Genomic DNA, 19,899 nt, shown 5'->3' on the forward strand with positions numbered 1-19,899 from the left:
CGAGTTGTGATTACACGGTATTGCTTTTTGTTTATTGACTGTGTGAGCACAACTTTAATTAGCTTCTTGGTCCAAAATGCAAGCAGGGAAAAAATAATACAGTCAAACATGCCTTTTCTTGAGTGCTCAGGAAACCCTTTGTGTTGCCTCTGATCGGATGCTATAGCCTGCTTTATACATACCCGTGAATGAGGTGATAGGATGCTGACCCAGTGAGATGGAGGGCATCACTTCTGAATTTTGGAATTCTACCTCATGCTAAAATATGACCTAGTGCCTCTTAATAGAAAAACAGCGCTACAAACAACAACAACTACAAACAAAGAGAAAGTGGGGAGCCTTTCTTCCTGAGGTCTAGTTTCTATTTGCTTGTGTTGTTTTGTATATGAAGGAATATGTTGTTGTTGTTCAGTCGCACAGTCAAGTCCGACTCTTCACGACCCCATGGATCAGATCACGCCAGGCCTTCCTGTTTTCCGCTGCCCTCTGAAGTTGACTCAACTTCATGTTCATTGCATCTATGACACTGTCTAAACATCTCATCCTTTGCCGTCCCCATCTTCTTTGACCTTCAGTCTTTCCCAGCATCAGGGTCTTCTCCAGGGAGTGCTCCTTTCTCATTTGGTGGCCAAAGTATTTGAGCTTCAGTTTCATTATCTGGCCTTCCAGGGAACAGTCAGGGTTGATTTCTTTTAGGATTGACTGATTTGATCTTCTTGCAGTCCAAGGGACTCTCAAGAGTCTTCTCCAGCACCATAGTTCAGAAGAATCTATTCTTCGGCGCTCGGCCTTCCTTATAGTCCAACTCTCGCAGCCATACATAACTACTGGGAATACCATTGCTTTGACCATGCGGACTTTTGTTGGCAGGGTGATGTCTCTACTTTTTATCATGCTGTTTAGGTTTATATGAAGGAATATACAATGCTGGAATCCATGGCCTGTCCTCTGAAGGGGTAGACAGTTCGTTCTATCACCTCTTCATCCCACCATCTCTTCCTATAGCACGTGTGAACTGAATTAACAGCCTTTCTGTACATGAAAGAGAATGAGATGGTGCAATGAAGGGGGCCAGAATGCTAGTCCCATTGCAGGGTTACCAACTTCCAGGTGGGGCCTGGAGGCCTCCTACCTTTCCAATTGGTCTCCAGACTCCAGAGATCAGTTCCCCTGGAGAAAAGGGTTGCTTTGGAAGGTGGACCCTGTGGCATTATAGCCTGCTGAGATCACTCCCCTCGCCTCCCCAAACTCTGCTCTCCCCCAAAATCTCCAGGGATTTCCCAACCCAGACCTGGCAACCCTACAGTTTCTGACTTCTCAGGGGATTATGCTGCCCCCTAAAAAAAAAACAGGGGTCATTTCCTGCTGGAGCGCACAGGAGCGGAGCTCCTGCAGTAAAGAGCCCAGGGGGCAGGCACATGCAACAAGCCCCATCCCCTGCTCCTAGCAGCCCTGAGTCAGAGCAAGTAGTTGCAGAGCTCCCCCCGGCCCCCCGGTCCAAAACAGTCCAGTGGCACCTTTAAGACCAAGTTTTATTCAGGTACAAGCTCTCCCTCCTCTGCGAGGACAGATCTGCACGTCCGTCCCCCCACATTAGCTAGCAATCCAAAACAGTCCAGTGGAGCCTGAGCGGTGGGTGTTGCCTTCTGACACACTTCCAGTGATGTCAGGGGGTGTGGTATATGCAAATAAGTTATGCTAATGAGTTATGCTAATGAGCTCCTGCACCTCTTTTTCTACGAAATGACACCTGCCTTTAAGTAAGATGCTTGTAGAAGGCTCCTAAAAGTCATGAAAGGCATGCCTTCCTCCTCCAAACATAGAGAGAGGTAGCTTTGGTGTGTGATCTCAAGCAGCAGATTCCACAGGGAAAGGGGTGACTGCTGAAAAGGGCCGTCTTCTCATAACAGGGTTGTCAGTCTCCAGATGGGACCTGGAGATCTCCTAGGATTACAACTGATCTCAAGACTACAGTGATCTGTTCCCTTGGAGAAAATAGCAATGCTGGCGAGTGGGCCGTAGGGCACTGTGCCACAATGAGGTCCCTTCCATCCTCAAATCACTCCCTGCCTATGTTCCACCCCCGAATCTCCAGGAATTTCCCAACCTGCAGTTGGCAGCCCTGTCTTTTAACCATCTTATGGGTAAGGTTGCCAACTCCAAGTTGGGAAATGCCTGGAGATTTTGGGAGCGAAGCCTGAGGAGGCTGTGGTTTAGGGAGGGGAGGGACTTCAGTGGAGTACAATGCCATAGAGTTCACCTTCCAATGTGGCCATTTCCTCCAGGGCAACAGATCTGGAGGATGGCCATTCTACTTATGGGCCTTACAAACATGGAACATTCTGAGCAGTCCCACTCAGTGGGATGGAGCCCATGCTTCTACAGCATGTTTGCATGGGTCAACAAGGTATTCAAGTTCCAACAATCATATGTAGGCAGAGTGGGGCTGCCATCCTCCAGGTAGGGACAGGAGATCTCCCAGAATAAACATATGAAGTCTATCAGTGATTGTTAGCCACAAGATATAGATGGAACACTATGAGGAATTTCACATTACCCTTTTTAACCTGTTTTGAAGCCGTTTTTGATCCGTCGTGGAGAAAATTGGTATAGGGCTACCATTTCACACATGGTTTTTCCCTTCCGGTAAAGAGCTGGATCTGAAGCGGTTTGCCATTTCAGACTGCAACACTTTTTCCCGCTTTTTCCCTGCCATTTTTCACCCACACGGGTGATCTCCGGCTTTTTTTTTTACCGTTCACTTTAGAGCGCTATAGCACTATAGTGCCATAACACAACACTCCAGGCATTCCAATGGGGTTGATATAATGCTGTTGCATTATTGCATTATACCGTTATAGCGCTCTAAAGCAAATATTTTTTTTTTAAAGCCAGAGATCGTCCGCGCAGGCAAAAAACGGCGGGAAAAAGCGCATCAGAACTGGGAGAGGAAACTGAAGACTACTTGGAAGTGGTTGACAGGTAAAATGCTTCAGCCCCGTTTCCTAAACAGGACAGAAGCATTTGTGTGTGAAATTACAAATATATTCCAGTAGGGAACTGGTTCTAAAATGGTTCTGTCTGAAATGACAGACCAGAAACCGTTTGGGAATCATTCCTCTTCCGGATTATATCATCTGTCTGAAATTCCTCTATGTCTGGGGCAGTGATGCTCTGTATTCTTGGTGCTTGGGAGGCAACAGTGGGAGGGCTTCTGGAATTCTGGCTGCGCTGGTGGACCTCCTGATGGCACCGGGGTTTGGGCCACTCTGTGACACAGAGTGTTGGACTGGACGGGCCATTGGCCTGATCCAACATGGCTTCTCTTAGGTTCTCAGTTATAACTGAACTCCAGACTACATAGGTAGCTTGTTTATTTATTTATTTATTTAAACATTTACTCCACTTCTCCTGGAGAGAATCGCTGCTTTGGAAGGTGGACCCTACCAAGGCCCCTACCCTCCCTAAGCCCCACTCTCCCTGATTCCACCCTAAAGTTTCCAGATATTTCCAAACCCAGAGTTGGCAACCCCAAGGCAGAGGCCAGGGCCAACCCTCTAGGTCCTCCCCCCCCCCACTGCCTATGTTTATCAGGGGCATGCCACCAGAAGACTGACTTGCCCGGAGTGAATGGAAAAGGCTTTGCAGGCAAAGCAGCAGAGATTGCAGATCAGGATCCTCATAAGGAGAAGCTTGGTTAAGACAACCTTTTTGTGTGTGCAGGTTTCTCAACAGGCAAAAAGGTTTCAGGCTATTTAGAAATTAAATTGTTACACTCCAGATTCTAATTGGAGCTCACAAAGCAAGTAGAAGTGCCCCACTGCTCGCACGCGGGGCACCCTCTGGCATTAAGATGTAACATCTACACACTCCATGCCAAAAACCGCTGGATCGGTGCACCCCAGGCATAGACAGGGCACCTCATCGAGAAAATCCGCTGATCTGATTGAAGTGCTTTTAACTTCCCTTGGAAATTCCCACAAAACATTGGCCCAAGCAGAGGTCTCCCAAGCGATTGCTGGTGTTGCTCTAGGTGAAATTCAGTGGCAATTCTAGCTTTCAGTTCCCTCCAGTTTCCAAAGTCACACAAGCCAAAGTTGTTTGTTGTTGTTTTTTAAATCTAACTTGCAATCATTAAAAAAAATTAATGCTGCTAGATAAGTTAAGGCATAAATCACTGCAGGACTGCTGTATTGCTTATATCCGGAGGGCTACAAAGTTGATAAGAAATGTGGTTCTAAGAATTGTTCGAATTACCTTTAAAAAACAAAACAAAACCCTTTTCTTTGACCAGAAGCTCTGACTACCTCTGTATTCAAGTTTACTGGTGGTGGCTGATGGTGTTTTTCTTTATGTGGCTGGGATCCTGAGGGAAAACACTCTTTGCTTTTGTTGTCCCCCCCCCGATTATTTATCGAGATGAAATACCCGCATACAAATGACTGTGTGCGCACACAACCACATAACACACCATTCTTGTGTTTTGTTTGTTTCCTAGGCTCATATCAGATCAGCTCTCTGGAGTCCGCACCTCTTGGGACTTCACTTGGCAGAATAAAAGCCAACGACCCCGACGTGGGCGAAAACGCTGAAACCGAATACAGCATTGCTGATGGAGATGGATCGGACACGTTCGATATCATCACTGACAAGGACACACAGGAAGGGATTATAACTGTCAAAAAGGTTTATTTCTCTTCCTTCTCTTTTTTATTGAACTTAGCACTTCAGGTCTTAGGTTTCTTTCTGAGGGAAGAAATAGGAGTAGGTGTCTTGAGGGGGTCAACTGTAGAGAAACTAACAGATCTGGCCGTCTCTTCTCTTTCTTCTTCAGGGAACTGTTAAATTTCAAACCATACGAGGTTCATGGGGGAGGAGTGTTTTTAACATGGCAGTACACCTAAAAGGGTATTCTCGAATGGCTCTGTCCTGTCAGGTGGGTGCAAACATTTCTGCACGGTAGTTTTTGAAAGAGGGCTACGGAAACCCCGTTGAGGGAGCGGCCCACCAGCTGAAATCTGTGCAGTTTGATTAGTAAGAAAGTATTCCATGTTGTCCTAAAGGCAGGAGTTTGAGGGAGTGTAGTCTCTAATCATGTGGTCAACCCTTGGACTACTCATGAGGTGGTCCTTCTAGACGGAACTCTGACGAGAGCTGTGGGAAAATTCTAAGGTAGGGTTGCCAACCTCCAGGTGGTGGCTGGAGATCTCCTGGGATTACAACTGAACGCCAGGTAATTGAGATAAGTTTCCCTGGAGAAAATGGCTGCTTTGGAAGGTGGACTCTATGGCATTATACCCCATTGAAGTCCCTCCCCTCCCTAAACCCTGCCCCCTCAGGCTCCACCCCCAAATTCTGCAGGTATTTCCTAATCCAGAGCTGGCAAATCTGCCCTAAATACGGAGAACGAGAAAAACTGTGAAAAGGAAGATGATTGTAATGCATCTTAACCTATGGCAGGTTCTACTATACATTACAGCTGTTATGAACATTGGTGAGTTCTCTCTATATAAAATCTTCCTTGATAATTGTGAGACGTCACCAGAGGATATGAATTACTGAGAGACAGATTTTGTCCGACATCTTTGTTCAGAAGAAGATCTTCCTTCGAAACGGCAAGACATTCCGGAGATCACCGTCAATATATTTTTCTATGATTATGTATACTAGTTTTGTTCACTTTTCCATGATTCTTTAAAGACATATATTAAGCGTCACTTTCTCACAGTTTTTCTTGTTCTCCGTATTATCTCATTACTGTGCCAATCGTTTGTTATTAAATCTGCCCTAAAGACAGATCGTTTTAGCCATAGTTCACATTGCGCAAGGGTGCCATTTAAGTGAGCTACGTACAAGTCCATTACGGACACAAAGACAAAACCATGGTTTAATTCAACTCCTTATGGTCAGTATGATTGGACAGAGGTTGAACTCAGTCCACTAATGATGCAATCTTCGGCAGAGTTACACCTTCCTAAACCTTTTGGCTTCAAGTGTACAACTCTGCTTAGAACTGCACTACAAATTAAATACAGCAAAAGGAAATCAATAGTTATGAACTGAGTCCTTTTCGCTAATTGTTAACGAAGCTAGTATTTATTCTTTCTTAGAGCCTTTATTAAAAAGCCTGGATAGTGCTGACTAGCCTGAGCTTATCAGAGCTCAGAAGCTCTGCAGGGGTGGTCACGGATTTTGGACGGGAGATTACCAGGAAAGTCTAGGATTGTCAGGGGTCATTTCCTGCAGGAGCGCACAGGAGCGGAGCTCCGGCAGTAAGGAGCCCAGGGGGTGGGCACATGCAACAAGCCCCGCTCCCTGCTCCCAGCAGCCGTCAGTCAGGCCACGAGGAGCAAGAAGCAGCCAGGTAAGTTGCAGAGCTCCCCCCCCAGCCCGCCTTCAGGTACAAGCTCTCCCTCCTCTTTGAAGGCAGATCTGTGCATTCCCCCCCCCCAATAGCTAGCAATCCAAAAGAGAGCAGTGGGACCTTTAAGTCCAAGTTTTATTCAGGTACAAGCTCTCCCGCCTCTGTGAGGACAGATCTGCATGCCCCCCCACCAATAGCTAGCAATCCAAAACAGTCCAGTGGAGCCTGAGCGGTGGGTGTTGCCTTCTGACACACTTCCGGTATGTCCGGGGGTGTGGCGTATGCAAATAAGTTATGCTAATGGGTTATGCTAATGAGCTCCTGCACCTCTTTTTCTACGAAATGACCCCTGAGGATTGTGATGCGGACAAAACCAACAGCAAACCACCTCTGCTTACCTCTTGCCTTGAAAACCCCATGGCGCGCGCACTTAGTATTATTTAAACCCATTTATAAATAATCTGAATTTTATTTGAAATCTGTAGTTGAAATTTAAAAAAACCCCACCCATCAATCTTTTTTTAAAGTTTTATTAGATTCTAAAATTTTGAATTTTTACAATTGTAACAAACTTCCAAGTAGATACAGTCCGTTTGGTACAAAATAATAACAGAGTTTCAAAATATCCTGTTACATCCAATAACAAATCAAGTACATAGTTAACTTCGACAATACCAATCTAACTCTATAGCAAGACAAAAAACTAGTTTTTTAATAAGAGAGCACAACTATAAACATAGCAAAAAAACTTCATTTCTTCCATAGTCAGTTTAGTGAGAGATAAGCAGTCTAATATCAGACTTATTTAAGATATTGATTTTTGAAAAATTCATATGACTTACTGAAAACTTAACAAAAGGTGACCATTTTTCAGTAAAATATGATTTTCAGCTTTCTACATTATAATGTTCCAGTTCTACTGTTAGTTTATCAAAAACAAAATAGCCCCAGGTCTTGTCCCATCAATCTTCATATTTCAAACACTAACCAGAATTGGGATACTTTATTTTTTTTTTAATCGAAGCTTGCAAAATAGCCTACCTTTTATAAGAACAAGCTTTATATCGCCTTTGCAGTTGTTTCAGAGTTCAGAGGTGCCTAAAATGATTGTCCCAAAGGTGGAAAGGTTTCTCTAAAATGAGAAGAACTTCTGCCTGACCTATATTTAGCACTAATTGTTGCAGGAGTCGTCATTTTGAATGGGTGTACTTCTGAATCGCTCAGATCAACAACAATTTTGCCATTGATTTCGGTGGGATGCCGTGCGCGCCTAATTGTGCATGCCAAATGTAGCGGGTTTCAGCTCTTTCCAGTGAGACGAAAGAATGATTAGTATCGATTAACGGACAACAACAGCAGCAAAAAAAATGTAACAAAGCTATATACAATATTAAATGAATAGGGAATTTGCTTCAGAGTCATTATTGTTTCAGAGCTCGTTATTTCGGCCGTTAAAGCTGCGGCTCTCAGCCCACTCATTTGGAAGTAAGACTCATTGATTTCAGTGGAGCATCCTAGCAAATAATTATATTTTGGGATTTGAGGTACATGAAATGTTGGCCCTCACCTTCCTTATCCTAACAACTCCCGGGAGCTTTTCGTGGTGAAGCATGGTGACATCAAGCCACACAATGCCACTTCTAGTTACCTACTAGCAGGGCTCTTTTTCTAGAAAAAGCCCAGCAGGAACTCATTAGCATAATAGGCCATACCCAACAGCAGGAACTCATTAGCATATTAGGCCACACCCATGACAGCACAGATCATTAGCATATTAGGCCACACCCCTGTGTTACCAGAAGTGTGGTCATCCAGCCACACCCACCTTTTGCTTCTTATTCTGTTTACCTTCTTTGTTGTCAAAACCCAGGGCTTTTATTGGAGCAGGACCTCCTTTGCATGTTAGGCCACACACCCCTAATGTAGCCAATCCTAATGAGTTCCTGCTGTTGGGTGTGGCCTGTTATGCTAATGAGTGCCTGCTGGGTGTGGCCAACTTGGGAGCCAGCCGGAACTCCGTTCCTGTGCGTTCCTGCCCAAAAATAGCCCTGCCTACTAGGAAATAGGACTGCTGACTTCCAGGTGGGTAAACACAGAAAACACCATGTTGAAATAATAAACACAATATTCACATCCACTTATAGCTAAATATATTTGATTTATATACACAACATCAACTCTAGTGTATTGTAAACACTTTCAAACTACAACATCAACATTTCAAACACTGTCAAACTAAATTACGTAACACGAAGAGTCCATCATCGCAGAAACCCACTCCAGTATAAACTGTCTTCTTCCTGATGGAGGATAGATACCAATGTACAGTTATTTGCACCGAACAATGCAGCAACCTATTGCACATTTCCCAAGTGACGATCCATCAGGTAAAGCTAGCAGGCAGCTTGTATTTCTCACTGTGATGATTCAGCTTAGCAAGCAAGCCTAGTAGACGTATTTTCCCATGAGGTGATTCAGCTAGCAAGCAAGCCTAGCAACACGCCTCCCGGGCATAACCTGCGTGTTTCGGACAACTCTTCTTCAGGCATGTAAATTTCACTGGAACCTCAGCTCTTGAATTTACCCATGCATAAGTCAGATAATGTAAAAATGGCTGTTCTGGTTCTGGAATTACAACTGACCTCCAGACATGGTTGCCAGCTCTGGGTTGGGAAACACCTGGAGATTTTGGGGGGTGGAGCCTGAGGAGGGCGGGGTTTGGGGAGGGGAGGGACTTCAGTGGGGTATAATGCCACAGACTCCACCTTCCAAAGTGGCCATCTTTGTCCAGGTGGACTGATCTCTGTCGCCCGGAGATCACTTGCAATAGCAGAAGATCCCCAGCCACTACCTGGACGATGCGGTACAAAAGGTACAAAAGATGAAACCATGCATAAATAATGAAAAACATATTCAGCCACCACCAAGTATAATCATCTCAAACTATATAAACAGAGGGGTTGCTTTCCCCCCAAAAAATACGACATAGTCATCAGAAACTCAAAAGTACACAGGCCAAGTACAAAAGCAGTCCTATTAATACACCTTCAGAAATAGCCCAAGTCAAATTCCTCAAACAGTGAGAAGTCCAAATAGAGATGCTTATAATTCCTCTTCCTCTTGTGTATCCACTTCACAGCCCCGCTGGCTTCAAGTTGCCATAACACCTGGCTTCCTCAAAAGTGGAACACCAAAACCACCCAGCTCCAGTACTGAATAATACACAGCATCTTTTTTTTCCCATTCTCAATGTAAAAAGGTAAAGGTAAAGGTTCCCTTGCTCGAAAGCCAGACGACTCCTACTCTAGGGTTGCGGTGCTCATCTCCGTTTCAAAGCCGAAGACCCAGCGCTGCCCAAAGACGTTTCTGTGGTCATGCGGCCGGCATGACTAAACACGGAGGCGCATGGAACGCTGTTACCTTCCCACCGAAGTGGTACCTATTTATCTACTTGCAATTTCTTGCTTTCAAACTGCTAGGTTGGCAGGAGCTGGAACTAGAGTACATAAGACCAATTACTGTGATGTATCACCTTACTTACTCCCTTCCATGCACCTCTGCTGTTTGAGTTTCTTACTACCTGGAGGATGGCTACCCTACCTCCAGACTACAGAGATGTTCCTTTGGAGAAAATGGCTGCTTTGAAGGGTGGACTGTAGGGCATTTTACCCTGTTGAAGCCCCACCCCTTCCGAAATGCCGCTGTCCCCGGGTTCCACCCACCCAATCTCCAGAGATTTCCCGATCCTTACCCAGAAGTGATATTGCAGTGTCACAGAACTGCTGTGATGTCACTTCCAAATATCTAACAGGAAGTGAAGTTGGCATGTTGTGGTGATGCCGCTTTTTCCTTCTTTTGGTTCCCACTGCTACACCAAGCAGCAGTCGGAACGGAGCCCAAGGGGTGGGAGCGCTCCTGCCAAACTGGGAGACCTGCCCACCCTAGTTGGTATGGGGAGCCACTGAGAGGAATGTGGATGGGAGGTACAAAATTCCCTTGGCCTGGGATACTCTGGGATTCCCAAGGAGTTAGTCTGCCTCATTTTGTGCTCACCGACTCACACAACAGCAGCCAATAGCCTCTCTAGGAATCAAGAGGGTAATTCACTATGTTTTGCCGTTTTGCCAGTGGTTAAATGAGTAACTATGAATTCCTAGAAAGAATTCTTGTTCAGTCAATGAGTTGGTAAGTTACCTCTCTCATCATTCCTTGTTTTTAAAGGGGGGGGGGTCCTTTTTCTTTTGGCCACAGGGGCTGCTCTGCAGCCTTCGATGTACATATGGTTGAAAAAAATATTCAAAGATATTTTGATCTTGTACATTCACACTGATGTTTATATCAGAGGTGTGAATATATATTTTTCAACAGCGAGAACCTTGAAACTTGGTTACATACGCAGTCTAACACTTCCTAATGAGAAAAGTTAGGAAATGGGAAACATTTTAATTAGCTAGCTCCTTCACTATCTGCACTTCTGCACTATAGCGGCCAGCATTCCATTTCTCTATAGAATAACACAAGGTACATGTATGTTCATAAATCTGAGACAGAGGAGCAAAGCAGGCGGCAGCCAGGAACATATATCCACCATGGTATCAGCCAAGTCACATTTCACTCTTTGACCAAGGCTTGAAGAGGTAGAACATAAGAGAAGCCAATGTTGGATCAGGCCAATGGCCCCTCTAGTCCAACACTCTGTCATGCAGTGGCCAAAAATACCAGGTGCCAACAGGAGGGCAAGCAGTGGGGCCAGGTAGCTTTGCAGAGGCAGCGAAGGGATGTAACAACACTTGCAGAATGCCCACGGTGTTTAAAGCACAATGGTAAAGCAAGTTCCTAATAATTTGTGTAGAACTGTACTATTTTTTTTTTTTAAAAACTCAAGTAGCACATTAATGCAATCAAATGTACTGTGCATAAAAATGCAGAAAATATGAAGAAAGCTTATATTCTCCCATTAAGTACGTATGAAGATAGAAAGGCCCTGCATTTTCTCAGACGAACATTAGAATGGGAGTCCCCCACCTTTTCCAGCCTGCAAGCACCTATAGAGTTCTTCTGACACAGCATGGTGGGCACAGCCACAAAATGGCTGCCACAAAACAGCTCCCTCAGGGGGTATAGCTAGTCATAAAATGGCTGACACAACTTAACTTCAGTCACACACTGTGAAGATCCTTCTGCTGTGGTGGCAGCTACTGACAAAACATTTCCCCCCACAAACCAAAGTTGTTTTGTTTTTTAAAAATAAATACACAGTCAATCAAATCTCCAGTGACAAGTTGGAAGCTTTGCCGGGCAAAAGACCTACTTGGCCCTGCCCGTTTTCTAAAAATACTTGGCAGATACCAGGAAAGGTGTCCGCAGGTTCCCATGGCACCCACAGACACCATGTCATTGAAGGAAGAGAGTTCTGATGAAGGGGTGTGGGGTAGGACTTTTCATACCTTCTCTCCCATGAAGGCTAGACAGTGTTTTAGAACAGGGGGCAGATACCAGGAAAGGTGTCCGCAGGTTTCCATGGTGCCCACAGATACCGTGTCGGAGATCCCTGAATTAGAATTGTATTGAAGGAAGGGAGTTCTGATGCCAGAGATCAGTCAATGAGAACTCCTCTCTGTATTCTTGTCATGATAATATACCAGAGGGAACAATCAAGAAGCCACTCACAGTGGCTGACATATCTTACAAACTATGCATGGAAGAAATAATCATTAGGGCCTCCCCCCCAAAAAAAAGCTTCAGGCCCCTGCCACACGGCAGGAAAAAAGACAGCCAAAGTGCGGCTATTCAGAGGCGCACCAAAAAAGACACACGGCGGCGGGATCACACAGATCCCCTGAGCCGCCGCGCTTTTGCTCCCCAGCATGATCAGATGCCGGGGAGGAAGCCACCAATGGGAGACCAAGGCAGCCGACTGCGCATGTGTGCGCATGCGCAGTTCGGCTGGGAGCCTCGGATGTGCCAGCAGAAGGACACGCTGGCAATCCCACGCTTGCCGCAGCCTTTCTGGTAAGTCCTTTTCTGTAGGTGGTTTATTTTAACAGTGGATTTTTGGCCTGAAGGGCCAGATCAGGGACGGGTGCACGCCGCTGCCCAGATGTTGCGGTGAGATCGCACCCGTTTGCTGCGCCCCCAATCCGTCCTTCTCCTGGCCCAAAACCTTCCGTGTGACCGGGGCCTCAGTCTTTTAACTATTGATTTCCTAAAGTACTGTTTCCCAACTCCTATGAAATCGTCCCCCCCCTTTCCCCTCTCTGTTCATGTGGCATGTGTTTCTTTCTTCTCCATTCCTCTGAAATTGGTTTGGGGTTGTTGTTTCCCCCCCCTCTTTTCTTCTATAAATGTTTATACCTCTCTGTTCATGTGGCATGCCTTTCTTTCCTCTCCTACATTTCCATGCAAGCAATTAGATTATGAAAAGAAGAATCTCTACACCCTAAAAGTGGAGGCCACCAACACGCATCTGGACCCACGGTTTTTCCACCTGGGCCCATTTAAGGATTCGGCTTTTGTCAAAGTTTTTGTGGAAGACGTGGACGAACCGCCGGTGTTTACCATGCCCTCTAGTTTAATAGAAGTGGACGAAGATGCCAGGGAAGGCAGCATCGTTGGCCAAGTAATAGCTCAAGACCCAGATGTAGTGAAGAACGCAATCAAGTAAGTTGCCTTCCACACAGAGCACAAAAAAGAAAGTGTATCAAATGTTTATACCTCTCTTATGCTCCCAAATATCTCTAAGAAAAGAAGGGCAGCATCAAAGTCTAACACTGACTTCTGTGGTCTTAGAACAGCACAACTGTGTTTAGGATTGTCTTGTTAAGTGTAGCGAAGAAGCTAATGTTGAAATCCTGTCATTTATAGGCAGATTCACATTCCTGTTGTGACGGTCATTTTCCTGGGCTCTTTTTGCAGCAGGAACTCCTTTGCATATTAGGCAACACACCCCTAATGTATCCAATCCTCCAAGGGCTTACAGAGCTCTTCTTACAGGGGCTACTGTAAGCTCTTGGAGGATTGGCTACATTAGGGGTGTGTTGTCTAATATGCAAAGGAGTCCCTGCTACAAAAAGAGCCCTGTCCTGTTGTGGTGAGGGGAAGGGAAAGGAGATTGTAAACCACTGTTCAAGTAGTGAAGGATGGGATATAAATCCAATCTCCCCTCCCCCTCCTGTCCCTCCCCTCCTCAAACCACACTCACCCCTAGCTCTACAGGAATTTCCCAACCTGGAGCTGGCAACGCTGTGCTAGACTTCTGATTTATTTTTCTGCAATAGACTAACAGGGCTGTCTCTTTGGAATACCACTCTCTAGGCTGTCATTCAGCCCCCAGAGACAGTGATTCCCCTCCTAGCAACTGACCCGTTAATCCCAGGGCTGTCATTCTATTCTCTGAGCTGTCATTCCAGATTAAGCGCACTCGCCCTGCTCTCAGGGGCTCTCCTTCCACTCTCAAAACCATCACTGCACACGGAGAGCATGCATTCTAGTCACAAGGGCCCTCCTTCAACTCCCAGGACCACGAGAAATCCCACTACTGGTTTTTCTGGCACCCTTTGCAATCTTTCGATGCGTTCCAAGGCAGCCCGTGGGCATTCATGGGTCTCCCCTCCTTTCTAATAGGCATTCTTGCCATTTGCACATCCCACTGCAAGTTATGTCTGCCTTGCGCACCCCGTCCTGTATTCTCTCCAGGAGCCCATGTGGCAATGACAGTCATTGCAGAGACCGGGTGGCCTCCGTGCTCTTTGTCACAACAGCTGCTTGCCAAGTGGGGGTCTGGGAGGCAGCAAGAACCTGCAACAGGGGGGCAATCCAGAGAGCTGCCCACCTCCCCATTCAGCCCCTGTGCAGTCCCTCACCCCTTCTTTCCCAAAGGCCTTGCCAAAGGGCAGGGAATCTGCATCGATGCCCCTCATTTCCAACCACCAACTTCGCAGTCATGGCCAATGTTCCCTCTAAGCTGTGGAATCTTGTGAGCAAGAATTCTACTTCGTGAGCAACTGGCATCAAAGTTGTGAGCGAGCGGTTTGGCTGCTGCATAAATTAGGTTACTCTGGAGCCATCCTTCCTGAGCGAAGACAAACATGTGTGAGCCAGAGACTAAAAAACTGTGAGCTAGCTCACACTAACTCAGCTTAGAGGGAACACTGGTCATGGCTCCCCTGCTCCCCAGACTCCTCAGATCTTGGACCCCAGATTGTTGTCAGACTCCTGAAGCAATCAGTTCTCAACAACTTTCTTGCACAGAAGTACAGTTTATTGAAACACTGAAGTATTCAGATTGTCGTTACACATCTTGTGTCAGGACTGGCAATAAGTGCACAAAGCAAGCAGGTATACATCATTCAAGTGGGTCCCCTTACGGCCTGGAGCCAATCACAGAATAGCCAAAGCTAATGGGTCTAGTTTCCCAAGAGAAAGCTGGTGCTAGACACCAAGGTCAAATGCTCATGTTACAGAGATAAAGAAACACTGAAGGCACAGAGAAAGGAAACCTAAAATTCCAGAGGCACCCCGTTCACTCCATGGCAGCTAGAGGCCTAGCTGACAATTGTGACTCTGATTTGGGGGATGAATTTCTCCCCCCACCACCACCCTGCTCCAAGTTGGGAACACACAAAAGACTTCGATCTGGAACAAAATGCAGTAACACTTAGCTAATCTTTTTGGAATCCCCCCTCCCTCTGAAGAAGTGTGCATGCCCATGAAAGCTTATACTTTGAATAAAACTTTGTTGGTCTTAAAGGTGCTACTGGACTCAAACTTTGGCTGAGTTCAGACTGGCAGTTTGGCCCGTCCTCTTCCCCTCCCTCCCCTTCCTCTCCAAAGGAGGAGGGGGCAGGAGGAGACCTCAGACAATAGAGGGAAGGGAGGCTTGGCTTTGCATCTCTCCCATGTGATTGAGGGAGGAATCAGCAGCCCCGGAGAAGGAAGCAAGCAGGAGTGAATTTTGTCACCCTGTGCTCAGGCAAAAATCCATGCACTTTGGCCTAAAAATTAGTGTGTCAGCACACCCAAGCACAGCTTAGTGGGGACACTGCATTTAACCCATTACTGGTAACCCTACCCCCAACCCCCTGCCTATGGCCAGGGAGGACTTGACTTCTCTACCTGGAGGTAGATTAGGTTAGGAGGAAGTGATTGTGCAGGGGCATGTGTGACTCCATATTCTTGATTCCTGCTATCCAAAATATTTGGATTCTTTCGCACTGCTATTATTGACATTTTGTTTGACACTTGAATGACAAGCCTAATGTCTATGTAAATCTTCAACAACAAAAGATATCAGCACAATTGCAAAATGTATGCAGGGGAAAAAAACATCAATAGCTTTATAGGAAAAGAAAGTGTCCTTTGTTCCGGGCATGTTTCAAAATGCACTATTTTTGGAAGGGAGGTTGTCCTAAATGTTCTTATCATGACAGACAAAATCGACATATCCGACATCCCTTTTTTGTCCCAGTATGCATATAACAGCTATGCACTTATGATGAACAATCATTTATGTTGGTACCTTAGAACATTAGAGTCATCAAAAGAGCAAACAACCTAAGAACATCCACATTTACTAATATCTAAGGTTTGTTTGTTTGTTTTTTAAAAAGGATGTTTATTTATTTAAAATATTTACATACCTGTCTTTCTCCTGGACAACTGATACCCAGATAAACAACTATAATAAAACTATAAAACCCATGTGATGAAGTAGCTTGACTATCAGACTGGCTTCAAAGTGCTGGTTCTTACCTATAAAGCCCTATATGGCCAGGGTCCAGCCTACCTGAGGGACTGCCTTTCCCCACATGTTCCCCCAAGAGCACTACGGTCGGGGGCCCAAAATTTGTTGGTCATCCCGGGCCCCAAGGATGCTAACCTAGCTGCGACCAGGGTCAGGGCTTTTTCAGTGGTGGCTCCTACCTGGTGGAACGAGCTCCCGAGGGAGATCCAGGCCCTGCGGGACCTTATGCAGTTCCGCAGGGCCTGTAAGATGGAGCTCTTCCACCAGGCCTTGGAGTAGGAACCACCACCCCACTATACCACCACCATCATGGTACCTTAAAGGATGCACTGACGAGGCCCTGAGGAAGAATCTGGAATTGGATAGAAGATCTGATAAACCGTCTCCATGTGGGCATAACATCATAGGACACTTGGAACTGAGTTGATCCATCTTGGAGTCACATTAATAACTGACTGAGCACCGTTGTTTTTAATGATGTTGGATGTTTTTATTATGTATTTATGTTTTAATCATGGCATGGATGCACCTTGCCCTTGTGAGCCACCCTGAGCCCATCGGGGAGGGCGGGATACAAATGTGAAAAATAAATAAATAAAAATAAATAAATACATTTTGCTAAGTGAGCTTGGGCCAGCCATGCTGTCACAGCATAACCTACCTTGCAGGGATGCTGTTGTTGTGAGGATAAACAGTGGGTGATTTCCCACAAGCGCTGCTCCGCGCTCACTCTTCTCTTTGGCCCGATGGTACGTGCCAATTTCACACAAGCTGCTGCGCGGCCGCATTTTGCCCCGCAGCTTCGTGCGATTTCCCCCGCGTCTACTCAATCCTGTTTTTTGAGGATTGAGTAGACGCGAAGGACTTCACTGGGGTATAAGCCCATGCAGTTCTCCTCCCAAAGCTGACCTTTTCTCTAGAGGAACTGAACTCTGTGGTCTGGAGATCAGTTGTAATTCTGGGAGAACTGCCCCCCCCCCAGTGAGGGAGGCTGGTGACCCTAGTCCCAGGCCGTACAAAGCTGGGCTCTTTTTGTAGCAGGGACTCCTTTGCATATTAGGCGACACCCCCCTAATGTAGCCAATCCTCCGAGAGCTTACAGAGCTCTTCTTAGATATATATATATATAGGCTGCGGTCACACGGAGCATTAGCCACGCTACAGAGGTGGAAGATAGGCGGACTTTCCGGGCATGATCAAACCACAACATCTGGGAAGTGTAGAGCTCCTGTGGCTAACCTGAGGCTTCCCACCGAAGATGTGCCGTAAGAAACTAGTACCTCCGAGGTACTAGTTTCCAGAAACCTCAGGGCAAGGACAAGCGTCTGATCACGTTTCCGGTGGTAGCTCGTGGCATCCGGCGCCCGCCCATGTCCCGTCACGAAAACTGTTGCTTTTGTCCCCGGTCACACGGGCCGGATATCACGGGGGGGAGGCATGGCTAATTGCCCCGGCGCAGTTTGATCCGCGATTACGCGGTCAGATGCACCGGCAGCACACCACGGGTCCTTGCCTTGGCGCCGATGGGTAAACGAGGGACCGGAGGGGAATGCCGTGCACCAGCGCGATCACACCACGGGAGTCTGGAGGCAGCCCGTGGCAAACGTTTACTGGTACCCTGGAGGTACTAGTTTTTTAACTCGCATTGTCAGCGGTAAGCCATGGGTGCGGTCCACTTCCCAGATGTTGGGGTGTGATCATGCCCGGATAATCTGCCCACCATCCGTGCCTCTCTCCCGGCAACTTTGCCAATTGACCGGGGCCTGGGCTGGTTAAGATCTCTATCTATCTTGCCTCTTTGTCTGTCTGTATCTATCTGTCTGTCTGTCTGCCTGTCAACCTATCTACCTACCTACTGAGATATTAGCTTAAGTAGTTTGTGTATGTGTGTGTGTGTGTGGGTGTGAATGGAACCGTGTTTGAGTCCCGAACCTCGATAACTCTGTGTAGTGTTTGACTGAGAGGAAATTACTAGAGGGCGGCAGGGCTACCCCATCTGCTTTTTGTGGGTCTTAAAGGTGCCGCTGGACTCTAAATTTGTTCTGCTGATGTCTCTGTGAGAGAGGACCTGAGAGGGGAAAAGGCCATGGCTCACTCTCTATATTAAACTAGGCAAGAAGGGTAGTGATGTGTGATGGCCTGAGCTACTTGTAACCCTAAACCTGTGGGAGAGGGGTCGTGGAGACCAGTGGTAGGCACTCTGTGCAAGTGAGAAAGGGGCATTACAATGGGATTTTTTTCTTGATGTAGTTTGGTGTAGTGGTGAAGTGCGCGGACTCTAATCCGGGAGAACCGGGTTTGATTCCCCACTCCTCCACTTGCACCTGTTGGATGACCTTGGGCAAGCTGTAGTTCTGATAAGAGCTGTTCTTGAAAAAGAGCAGTTTCTGTCTCCCCCCAGTTTCTGCCCCACCTACCTCACAGCATATCTGTTGTGGGGAGAGGAAGGGCCAGGAGATTTTAAGTCGCTCTGAGACTCCTTTGGGTAGTGAAGGGTGGGGTATAAATCCAATCTCTTCTTCTTCTTTTTGGGAAATTACTATTAAAAAAGGACAACAGAATTGAAATATTCATTGGGTTGTTTTAAAACCTTTTTCTTTCCTGTTTTTGTTGCTGTTGAATTAATGGAGGAATATAAAAGGTGTGAGTTCCTGATGGGAATAAAATGCTTTGTACATTATTTTAAACCTTTGTCAAATATATAGGACTTTAAACTTCAATAAAAATATAACAATCCAAGATTGTGACCAAAGTGCTGTAATTTCACAGATACTCTCTGAATCGGCACACGGATTTGGATAGAATATTCAACATACACTCTGGAAATGGATCCATATTCATCTCAAAGACACTTGACCGAGAATCAACCCCATGGCACAACCTCACTGTCATAGCCACTGAAATCAGTAAGTCACAGAGGTGTTGCACTTTTAATAAGTGTTTCTGAAGTTTCTATGTACTACGCAAGCATGCAGGAATTGTACTCGCGATGAATTAATCCGCCATCGCATACACTGCAAACACAGAGGCGTTGCAATCCAACTGCTTAAATGTTTAAAAAATGTGACCTTTTTTTTTAGAACATAGAGGTGTGAGTTGGTAGATAAAGATTTATAGATTAGAACTATATTGCAATATTGCATTTGTTTTGTGCTCTTTTGATTACCCCCCTTCCCTCACACACCCAGATTCTTGGAATAATAACTCTGTGTGGATTTTGAAAGAGATTTCAGACAGCCCCTATTACAACAATGGGTAAGATCCCGTGGATCGATTCTGCTAGCAGTGGTAGTCTTTTCTTCCAGTGCAGAGAGGCTTACCCAGATGTAAGCGGCTTCCTTCCATTAGGGGAAACCACCTTGTACTGGAGGAAAACACCACTGCTAACTGAACATAATGGCTGAGATCTTATCACTCTGTTTGTCTAAGGGGGAGGCAGCCTTGCTCCAGGAGAAGAAAGGCTTCCTCAGAGGAAGGCTGCTCGCTGTGGAGGAATTCAGTCCTCCAGTTCCCTGGGAAGCTGGTTTAACCTCATTTAAACATTTATACTAGCACAGTTGCAGCATCTCCCGTGGTTGCTACCCTGCTGGTCAGAGAAGGCTTGAATACGTGGGTTCCCGTGACACCATAATCCACAGCCATGCAGATAACTCACTAGGCTGCTTATCATGTTACCACAGAAATGTATGTGGGTGGAAGCTCTCAGCTGTTTTCTGGCTGGACGGGAGCAAACACAAAAACTGCTGCAACCACCAAGCCAGTGACTGAGCTTCTAAAGGGGTTCTTAGGTTTC

At 46.1% G+C, this 19,899-nt stretch overlaps 1 protein-coding gene across 1 annotated transcript in view; it reads left to right on the forward strand.

Moving 5' to 3' along the window:
• Positions 1 to 19,899, forward strand: part of CDH9 (cadherin 9) — a 160,840-nt gene that overhangs the window by 107,622 nt on the left and 33,319 nt on the right. The window contains exons 5-7 of the mRNA XM_015429143.1: positions 4,499 to 4,686; positions 12,771 to 13,024; positions 18,876 to 19,012. Of these exons, the coding sequence (XP_015284629.1) occupies positions 4,499 to 4,686; positions 12,771 to 13,024; positions 18,876 to 19,012 (579 nt within the window). The remainder of the gene's footprint in view (positions 1 to 4,498; positions 4,687 to 12,770; positions 13,025 to 18,875; positions 19,013 to 19,899) is intronic.

This window comes from Gekko japonicus, unplaced genomic scaffold (genome assembly GCF_001447785.1).
Source record: "Gekko japonicus isolate JY-2015 unplaced genomic scaffold, Gekko_japonicus_V1.1 scaffold2328, whole genome shotgun sequence".
NCBI lineage: Eukaryota > Metazoa > Chordata > Lepidosauria > Squamata > Gekkonidae > Gekko > Gekko japonicus.